At 48.1% G+C, this 10,276-nt stretch overlaps 1 protein-coding gene across 2 annotated transcripts; it reads left to right on the top strand.

The window, feature by feature from the left end:
* Positions 1 to 1,133: 1,133 nt before the first annotated feature.
* Positions 1,134 to 7,717, top strand: LOC111557803 (CMRF35-like molecule 6). Of its 2 annotated transcripts, XR_006589677.1 has the most exons (6): positions 1,134 to 1,444; positions 2,743 to 2,816; positions 4,072 to 4,404; positions 5,909 to 6,005; positions 6,694 to 6,800; positions 7,288 to 7,717. XR_006589677.1 is itself a non-coding variant. In XM_023244129.2 (5 exons), exons 2-5 carry the CDS (start codon positions 2,777 to 2,779, stop codon positions 7,397 to 7,399), a joined length of 582 nt encoding a protein of 193 aa, XP_023099897.1. In that variant the 5' UTR covers positions 1,138 to 1,444; positions 2,743 to 2,776; the 3' UTR covers positions 7,400 to 7,717. The 2 variants fall into 2 exon arrangements, 1 of the variants encoding a protein (XP_023099897.1); XM_023244129.2 differs by lacking the exon at positions 6,694 to 6,800 and having other exon boundaries at positions 1,138 to 1,444.
* The last annotated feature ends 2,559 nt before the right edge of the window (positions 7,718 to 10,276 follow it).

Here is a 10,276-nt window from a genome sequence, read left to right as displayed (position 1 = left end):
GCTCGGTCGGTTGAGTGTCTGACTTCAGTTCAAGTCATGATCTCATGGTTCGTGGCTTTGAACCCCACGTCGGGTGCTGTGCTGACAGCTCAGAGCCTGGAGCCTGCTTCAGATTCTGTATCTCCCTCTCTCTCTGTCCCTCCCCTGCTCTCTCTCTCTCAAAAATAAACATTAAAAAAAAATATCCACATGGTTGTGCAGCCCTCACCACCGTCCACCTCCAGAATTCTTTCATCTTGTGAAATTGGAACTCTGTCTCTATTAAACTTATCTCCCCCTTCTCCTCCCCTTGTCCCAGCCCCTGGCACCCACCATTCTGCTTTCTGTCTCTATGATTGTGACTATTCTAAGTACCACATGTAAGTGGAATCATACAGTATTTGCCTTTTCGTGACTGGCTTATTTCATGCAGTGTAATGTCTTTGGGGTTCATCTATGTGTAACATAGTATAGCATTTCTTTCCTTTCCAAGGCTGGATAACTCCATTGTATATATATGCCACATTTTGTTTATCCATTCATCTGTCAATGGACACTTGGTTTCCTTCCACATTTTGTCTGTTGTGACTAATGCTACTGTGGACATGCTACTCTTTGAAACTCTGCTTTCAGTTCTTTTGGGTATATGCCCAGAACTGGAATCACTGAATCATATGCTAATTCAATTTTTGATTTTTTGAGGAATCACCAAACTGTTTTCCAGAGTGATTGTATCATTTGACATCTCCACCAACAGTGCACCAGGGTTCCACTTTTTCCACATCCTCATCAATGCTTGTGTTCTGTTTTTTTTAGATAGTAGCCATCCTAATGGGTATGAGGTGGTGTCTTGTGGCTTCGATTTGCATTTCCCTAATGATTGTGATGTTGAGCACCTTTTTATGTGCTACTGGTCAATTAAATATCTTTGGAGAAAAGTCTATTCAAGTCCTCTGTTTTTCTGTTTTTGTTTTTGTTTTGAATTAGGTTGTTTGCTTTTTGTTGTTGAGTTGTAGGCGTTTTCTCTATATTCTAGATATTAATCCCTTTGAGACGTATGATTTGCAAATATTTTGTTTTTTTTTTTTTTGTGTGTGTGTGTGTGTGTCTCTCTCTCCCTTTTTTTTTGCTGCAGCTTTGCTGGAACACGCGGCCCTTCCTAAGTGTGCTAGTTGGGTAATCCTAGCTGAGCGTGGGTGTGGGTGGGGGCTATGATGAAAATGCCACTACCACAGCACCCCACCCTCCATTGATGCTCAGGGTGTCCCTGGAGTGGACAGAGCTGACAGTGAAAGTTGGTGACTCAAGGGTGAGGTACAGCAATGGGGCCAACAGCCCTGGGGCCTTGTTTAGAAGGCAGAATGTAGACTTGAGAAGGATGAAGACAGAACCACCTGCTGAAGCCTGAGAGAGAGGAAGAGCAGAGTGGAGGGAGGGAAGGGAGAAGAAGAGAGGAAGAAAGGAGGTAAGGCAGCCTGCTTGCTGGCTCTTCTGTCTTTGTGAGTAATGATAATTTTGCATTCTAAGGGAGGTTCCCTGTCACTCTCAATTGCTCTGAGCTGAGAGTTTTCCTGAACTCCAGGGAGTGGGTGAGGTAGCAGCACTTACTTTGGACAACTCTAAGATCTACCTTGAGTTGACTGGCAGGGGAGTGAGGAGCTTGTAGGAATGAGTGATTCAGTTCAGCCAGGGGTAAGGGGTAAGTCAAGAGTCCAGCTGAATGAAGTGGTCGTTCCTTCAACAAACTCAGTATGTGCTTTGCATCACTGAGGTAACACAAGGTGAGAGAAAGAGTACCTGATCAGAGTTGTAGGGTTCTGGGTTCTGGGTTGACTTTACATCTAATCACACAGGCTGGCCTTGTTCAAATCCCTTAACTTTTGGGCTTTGGTTTCTTCAACCCTAACTTGAAAGGATTGGCCTACATCAGTCAGTAGGCTATGATGAATTACTAGGTTAAAACATCAGGGGCGCCTGGGTGGCCCAGCAGGTTAAGCATCCAACTCTTGATTTTGGCTCAGGTCATGATTTCACAGTGCATAGAATTGAACCCCTCCTCCATACTCTCTTTCTCAAAAATAAATAAACCTTTAAAAATTGGAATAGAATAGAAAACATATTAGTGCACAGTATTATTTTTTGAGACTTTTGTTTCAGACATAAATATGGGTGGTAATTCTGGGCTGAAATGTAACACTTATTTCTTATTGTGGGTTTTAGGTGAAAACTTTTTAAAAATGTTTATTTATTTTGAGAGAAAGAGACAGTGCACACGTGCAAATGGGGGAGGGCCAGAGAGAAGGAGAGAAAGAATCCAAAGCAGGCTCAACACTGTCAGTGCAGAGGGGACTGCAGTACAGACGAGACTCAATCTCATGAATCATGAGATCACAATCTGAGCCAGTATTGAGTCTGATGCTCAACTGACTGAGCCACCCAGGTGCCCTCAGGCGAAAACTTTTAAGAGCACCGAAGAGGTAGATGAAATTCCTTTCCAGCAACCACATTTTTATATTTCTAGGTTAGTTATCAAATACCCCAAGTACATAATATTTTTAAACAACTTTTCTCCTCATCTGTGCACACACACACACACACACACACAGATTTTTCCAGGGATCTTCCTTATTTTTCATCTTGAGAAATTAAAAAGAGATGTGATCACAAGGGTAGGAGTGGAAGGCGGAACAAACAAAGAGAAGCAAGTACTTGTCACTGAGTTTCTGGAGGACTGTGGGGTTCAGTGCACCTTTCCTCCTGTAGATACGGCGGAGGAGCGATCCACTGAGGCCAGAAGATGTGTCTTTCCAGTGCCTTCCTGCTCCTCTGCCTTCCGGGTGAGTGCGCCTTGGGGCAGGGGCATGTCTACTCCGTGGAGCTGGAGATGACGGGGAGGAAGAGAATCTACAGAGACAGATCCATATAGGAGGTGTGGAAGGCTGGGAAAATCTTCCTGGAAGATTCAAAGTTTTGTTCTACTTACTTGATTCTCCCACCTATCCTCCCTTGAGAATGGAGAAGGGAAATATTATCCTCTGGATAATCACCCACTTGACTTTTCCTGACTTGGGGCATGACCCCTATTTGCCAGTGATTCTTCTTTGTGTAGAATCATGTGTTGCCCTTGTCAGGGAGAGAAAGGGGTTGACTTAAGGCTAGTCAGCACATGGCTTCAGCCTCTCCCAGCTCTTATTGACTTTCCTCTGTGTCTCTGCTCCCACTTAACTCCTGGGGTGGAGGAGAAGCATCCTGTACCCCTCGTCCCCCCACAACCTGGGGAACACCAGATTACCCACTGTGGGGTCCTCACTCAGAAGCAGAGTGTTCCAGCTTTAGTCCTGTAACTTGAGAGAAACTCCCTCTCTCTCCCTTCTGTCCTCTGTGTTCAGATTCCAAATCCCACTCTTTGTAATGCTGTGTTAACATGAGGATTATTGAAGCCTGGACATGACACGGGATAGTCAGAGATGAGTCCTGCCAAAGGCGGCTTCGAGGATTAAACCCATTAACCCATTAACACATGTAAACAGCATGGAACAGTGCCCGCTCCTTCCTAAACTCTGAATCAATACTTTCTATTATAATGAGAACAGTGCTGAATCCTTGCTCAATTTTCTCTCACTCCCCCTCTTAACGGAGGAGAGCCAGGTTGGGCCTATAACAGAGTGAAAAATCACCCAAGTGAAATGATTCAGACTAACATCACCTCCAGAGACTCAAGAAGGTCAAAATGGCTTGGTGGGGGCTGGGGGAGGGGAGAGGTGAGTGTGGAAGGAGGATTTGAGAGATGAGTATGTGTGTTATGTGGAGGGAAGTTGATTTGCCATAGAGGAAAGATTTTTTCTGGTCTGCTAGAAAAGCAGGAGAAAATTCATCTTGCTCACAGATCTGAGGGGAACACAGCTGCCCATATAGGCACGTGTTTGTGCAGCTAGGCATGTTTCCTGTAGAGGGGTGAGCATGGGAGGATGTGGGGGGCACCCAGGGATGGGGAATGGTGTCTCTGTTCTTTGAAGGTCACTGCAAGTTGGTGAACAGGGGCCAGGAGCTACAGGATGCACTGGATAAGGTGTGGGGGTTTGTGTTTTTCAGGCTATTTCACTCTGAGCATTCCCAGGATCTTAAAAGGCACAACGGGAGGAACATTGGTGATGGAGTGCCGGTACAATGTGGGAGAGGAGGGTCACAGGAAGTTCTGGTGCCGAGGGCCCAACTGGACAGACTGTGTCCGAGTCATTGAAACGGAACAGATGGCAGGGCAAGAGGTGAGGCGTGGCCGAGTAACCCTTCGAGACAACCCCAGAGAGCACCTTTTCCATGTGATCACGGAGGACCTGGAGGAAGGAGATGCAGACACTTACTGGTGCGGGGTGGACAGGGCCACAAGTGTCCCCCAGGCCCCGGTGGCTGTGACTGTTTTTCCAGGTAATCCCTTCCCACACCCTTTGCCTGCATAGGTTGAGGTCATGTGTGCCCAGTCTCTCTTGCTGAGGAGTGAAAGGAGGCTCCAGCCAAGGCCCATGACTGGCTACCCAGGGGGACAGGAATGCACTTGTGTGTAGGCACAGGCATCTGTAAAAGCCTGTGTCCGTGCCTACGTGTAAGTGTGACTGGTGAAATAAGTTGGGTTGCATCTTGAGCCCTGGAGTCAGAAAGCTGTGTTCAAGTCTCAGCTATGCCACTTGTGGGCTGTGTGACTTGGGCAAGTTACTTAACTGGTTTGTGCTTCAGTTTCCCCATTAGTAAAACTGGAGAACAATAGTGTTGCTATACAGTGATTGAGAGCATTAAATGAGTTGGTAGGGGTGAAGCGCTGATCACAGTGGCTGGTAGTTAGTTAGGACTTACAAGATGGTAGCCATTGGTACTATCATCCAGGCCAAACCAAAGCTGCAACACTCACATCTCCAGGTTCTGGCAGGGAAAAGTGGCTTTATTTATGGGCTTTAGGGGGTCCCCTTGTTTCTCTCCCTCAGTTATTGAAACATTATTATCTGCCTATTATGGACATAGTCTGGCGATGTCGGGGGGAGACGGGGAAAGCAGACAGATTCAGTCTTCACAGCCTGGTGGGCTTGCAGGGAGTTGTAGATGTTGACCTTGGAGTGGAGATGAGGAAGGACAGGGACAGAGAACAGGGGAGCTTGGGAACAGTGGTGGGGCAGGGGAAGCCCATCCTTTATGGACATGCAGCCACTCACTATACAGATGGTGACAGGTGCAATGTAAGTGTGTGGGGGGGCTAGTGAGATAGGGATTAAATGGTGTTTGAGTGGGGAGGGGCTACCTTGGGTACAAGACCCCCAGGAGGGCTCCCTCCCAAGGAGGTACCACGTGAGCTGGGTCATGGCCCCCCTGCCCTATGGCTCTGCTGGGAACCCCAGCCCTGGTGTCCTGCTTCTTCTTAGCCCAGCATGAACACAACTATGTATTTACAGCTCCCTCACTCGGGTCCCCACTCAGAAGGGGGCACATGAAAATCTACACCAGCATTTTTTCCATGCTTTTATTTTATGCCATATACCTGATCTATGTGCGGGGGTGAGAGAAAGAGGGAGGGTCTGGGTCCTGCCCTCTGGAGTGTTTAGAGTCCCCACAGTGATGAGAATGTGCTGGAGCTTCACCGGAAGGCCTCTTGTGGGGTTTCTTGGAGGGCTGGCTGAGGTCCCTGAAAGACCCCTCCTTCCAGCATCCCCTGCCTGTGCCTGGGATGTCTTGGTGTGAGATGGGGCTGGGGACCCCCCCCCCCCCCACCGAGAAGTAATATGGGATTCTCCTGCCTGGTCTTGGCACCTCCCCCAGGACACTTCTCCTCTCTGTGTAACCACAGCGTCCCTTGAAGATGGGGAGATGTGCAGTGTTATGATGACTGAAGACTTTGAGCCATTGGGAGGTTGGGGCAGAGAGTGACTTGTGACCTGCTCTGTAGGCTCAGCAACAGTATCAATGATGACCACTGAGACATTGGCCAGCATGGGAGCCCCAGCTCTGACCAGTCACATGGCCAGCCCTGGCCTTCCTGCTTGGTAAGAAAAGCCATGTCCCTGCAGGAGGGTCCCGCTATCCTGGCTTTATAGTTTCCTGGTGGGGATGCAAGCTTGGGGTTCCCCTGGCTTTGGTGTGACACCTTAGTACTTGCTGCAGGTCCCAAGGAGAGCCAGGGCCCCTGTACCTGGCCTCTGCTTTGGTTCTCTGCTCTGTCTCCTTCCCTGTCTCTAAGTGTGAGGGTGTTAGTAGCCAGTGTTTGGGTTCCCATTCCAGCTCTACTTTTTATTAACAGGGTGATGACACTGGGCAAGTCACTTAACCTCTGCATGTCTCAGTTGCCCCATCTGTAAAATGAGGATGATTTGGGGCACCTGGGTGGCTTAGTTGGTTAAGTGTCTGACTTTTGACTTCGGCTCAGGTCATGATCTCACAGTTCATGAGATCGAGCCCCTTGTCAGGCTCTGCGCTGACAGTGTGGAACTTGCTTGGGATTCTCTCCTTCTCTCTCCGCCCCTTCCCTGCTCTCTCTCTCTCTCTCTTAAAATAACCAAATAAACATGAAAAAAAATAAAATGAGGGTGATTCTAGCGACTATGGTTGTTCTCATTATTTGTGGTTGTTTTATGCCAAAAACTAGTAAAAAAATATAATCATTTATGATGTTCATGGATTCTGTGAGTCAAGCATTTGGACAGGATACAACACGGAAATTTGCTTCTGCCCCAGGATGTCTGGAACCTCAGCTGGAATCCCATATGTGGCCTCTGCATGTGGTCTGGGCTTCCTTACAATATGGTGGCTGGGTCCATGAGCAAGTGTTCCAAGACAGCCAGGTGGGCCCTGTCTCCTTCTCCTGACCTATTCTCAGAAATCATGCATTGCTTCTATGTTCTGTAGTCAAAGCAATCACCAGTCCATCCAGCTTCAAAGGGATGAGAAATAGATTCCACCTCTTGATAGAGAAGAGTCAGGCTTCTGGAAGAGCATGTGGGACTATAAATATTGCTGTGACCATTTTTGGAAAATACAACCTGCCACAGACATGATAACAGAACAGCTTTACAGAGTCCCTGTGAAGAATACATTAAGGGAATAGGGTAAAGCATGGAGCCAGGGGTCCCCACATAGTGAGCCATTCTCCCTTTTCTCTCTTCTGTCTCTCTGTCCTGGGGAACAATTTATCAGAATCAGCGTGGCAGGGGGGGCGCTGATGATGGTCCATGACTTGTGTGCTGGGTTCAGAGTCCAAAGGTGGGGTGCAGAGTGGCCTCTCACTAATGCACTGTAGTCACTTTCTTCTGACCCTATTTCCTCCACCAGGCCCTTCCTGTTCTTTGCCAGCTTCCTATTCCTGGTCTTGCTGAAAGTCAGCCTCTTCCTGAGCTTCAGTTATGCTGCCATTTGGTTGGCCTGGCTTCAGCGTCACCTCTGAGGACGATGGTCTGCCCAGCCCAGTGTAACTGCAGCTCACTCCCCAGTGACTCCCTGTCTGGTGACACAGTTCCTGGACTCTCTGCTCCAAACTCAGCCTGGACCCATCCCTGGGATGTGAAGCCAGAAATGAATCAGCCCCAGCAGAGACTTTTGTGCCTGGGCATTGAGTCATCTTTGCCGGATCCTTTCCCGGGCTGGTCTGAGAGCAGACACCAGGACTCCATGTGAGGACATGGGCTGTGGACTGAGATGGATGTGTGTTCAAACTTCAGTGCTTACAACATGACCCAGTAGAGGTTTTTGATGGTTCTCATCATCTGTTTCTTGGATTTGTATTTAATTGAGATAATACATGGCCGTGTAGGACATTGGCCGTGTAGGAGCTTCCACATGGAGCTGCCATGGTAATTGCTGGTTTGGCTCCAGGGTACAGGGAGGAGGGTAAGCAGTTAAGGGACCTGGGAGGAGCAAGCCAGGCCTCCTGCGACTTCTGCTTGACTCTGGGCACAATGTGGGCAGGTGGTTAGCCCCCAGAGGTCTCACCCACATCTGTCTGTGCCAAATATGCATTAAGCAAATGGGAGAAGAGGATGAAGAATGTGGGTCTTGCTTTAAATGGCAGCTGAAAGCACCATCCCTATGTGCAGCAGGTTCTAGGAAGAGGATTTTCTTGTGACAAGCTGCAAACAGAGCTGCTTTGGGGCAGTGAGTGTCCAGGCACGAGGGGGCCTGACCTGGCTCTAGCCTGAACCCCTCCCCGCTCCTTCTCTCTCTTTGTCCCTCTGTCCTCCATCCTCAGTGGCCTCTGTCCTGAGGAGGAGTTCCTTTCTCTTTGCTTAAGGTTCAGCCCTTATGCCCAGGGTACAGAAATCACATCTTATCTGCTATTCTTTTTGATACTCCTCTCCCCTGGATTTGTGTGATCTACAGAAGAATCCCACATGCCTTCTATGCCTTCATGCAAGGTGTTGCTAAAAATACTGAACAGGTGGGGCCTGGGTGGCTCAGTCGGTTGAGCGTCCGACTTCGGCTCAGGTCATGATCTCGCGGTCCGTGAGTTCAAGCCCCGCGTCGGGCTCTGTGCTGACAGCTCAGAGCCTGGAGCCTGTTTCAGATTCTGTGTCTCCCTCTCTCTCTGACCCTCCCCCGTTCATGCTGTGTCTCTCTCTGTCTCAAAAATAAAATAAACGTTAAAAAAAATTAAAAAAAAATACTGAACAGGTGACCTCCCAGGTGGAACCTTTGGTCATCTGACTGCAGGTGTCTTGACTTCTTTCCTGCAGGATGAGGAATGTGGCAGGCACCCTGACACTGTCCTTCTAGACAGGTGTGACAACAGGCTATCAGTTGGTTACTGCCTCACTTCTAGTTGAATAAATATATCCTCACACTTTTTCATGAGTTAATTAGCAAGACAATAGGCCCTTTAACTCCTAGCACCCTAAGTAAGCGGCTTTCTCTGTACCGAAGGTCTTACAAAGAGGCCTAGTCAGAGCTAAGGGGAAATGAGTGTGGGATGAACTCACTTGCTTCTAATGAATAGGATATGGCAAATTAACAGGACGCCACTCTGCTATTTGGTTACAAAAAGACTCAGAGGTGCCTGGATGGCTCAGTCAGCTAGGCATCTGACTCTTGATTTCTGCTCAGGTCATGATCTCGCTGTTGTGAGGTTGAACCCTGCATCAGGCTCTGTGCTGGGTGTGGAGCCTGCTTGTGATTCTCTCTCTCCCTCTCCCTCTGCACCTCCCCTACTCACTCTCATGCACACACTCTCTCTCTCAAAAAAAAAGTCTCTGGTTTCTGTCTCACTGGCTTTCACTTGCTATGATGGAAGCCAGATGCCATGTTGCGAGCATGTTGGAAGGACCATATGGCAAGGAACTGAGGGGGCTTCTCACCAATATCCATAAAAGCCTTGAGTTCCATGGTCTGTGAGTAACCGAATCCTGCCAGCAACTACATGAATGAACTTAGCAACTGACCCATCCGCAGTTGAGCCTTCAGATGAGAATGTGGTCCCATTCAACACTGCAGCCTTCTGCAAACCCTGTAAACAAAGTCATGCACAATTTCTGTGGAATAGTATATATTATTGTTTTAAGCTAAGTTTTGGGGTAATTTGTTATGCAGCAGTAGGTAACTTTGATCCCATGAGTTGCCTAAGAGTAGGACCAGGAATGAAGGTTTATCTTTCTGCCTTCTCAGGCTCTAGCACAGTGTTGACACACAGAACATGCACAGAAACGTTGGTTGCAGTGATGGGAAGTCACTGGTGAATCCAGGATTACCCCATCAGGGCAGGAGGCAGAGACAGGTCAATGCACATGCTCCATTTGAGGAGTGTGCAAAGAAAGGTTTAATGCAGTGTGTCTCTTTCATTCAGCTCTTACTTATCTCCAGGAATGCCCAGGGCCATGTCAGTGACTCTTGGCCAGGTTAGAGTTAGGGTTAGGGTTAGGTTTAGGTTTAATGACTTAACTCCTGGAATGCTCACATTGTCACCAATGAGTGAAATTATTCTGTAAACCCGAGACAGTGGGTCAGGATGGAGCGGGTGGTCAACATTGTTCCATGTCATCATGAAGATGCTGGTACCTGGATTGTAGGTACTTTATCAACTCTCTTTAAGAACTCTTGCCTCCAAACTGAAGTGGGCTTCCCTGGGTGGAGACATCTCCCACATACCTTTAGTTGGCAGCCAGAGAGAAGTGCCCATTCCCATGGCCCTTGCAGAGAAGCCTCCAACCCCACCTCTAGTGTTTGCTCATGGATAAGATTCCTAATACTCCTTTACTGTATCTTTTGCTTTAAGAAGCCTTTGCCATGACCATAACTTGTTAAGTTGTTTGAGTCCTTCCAGTGAATCACCAAA

This window comes from Felis catus, chromosome E1 (assembly GCF_018350175.1).
Source record: "Felis catus isolate Fca126 chromosome E1, F.catus_Fca126_mat1.0, whole genome shotgun sequence".
In the NCBI taxonomy this organism is placed as follows: domain Eukaryota; kingdom Metazoa; phylum Chordata; class Mammalia; order Carnivora; family Felidae; genus Felis; species Felis catus.
This window is presented reverse-complemented; position numbering and strand designations above follow the sequence as displayed.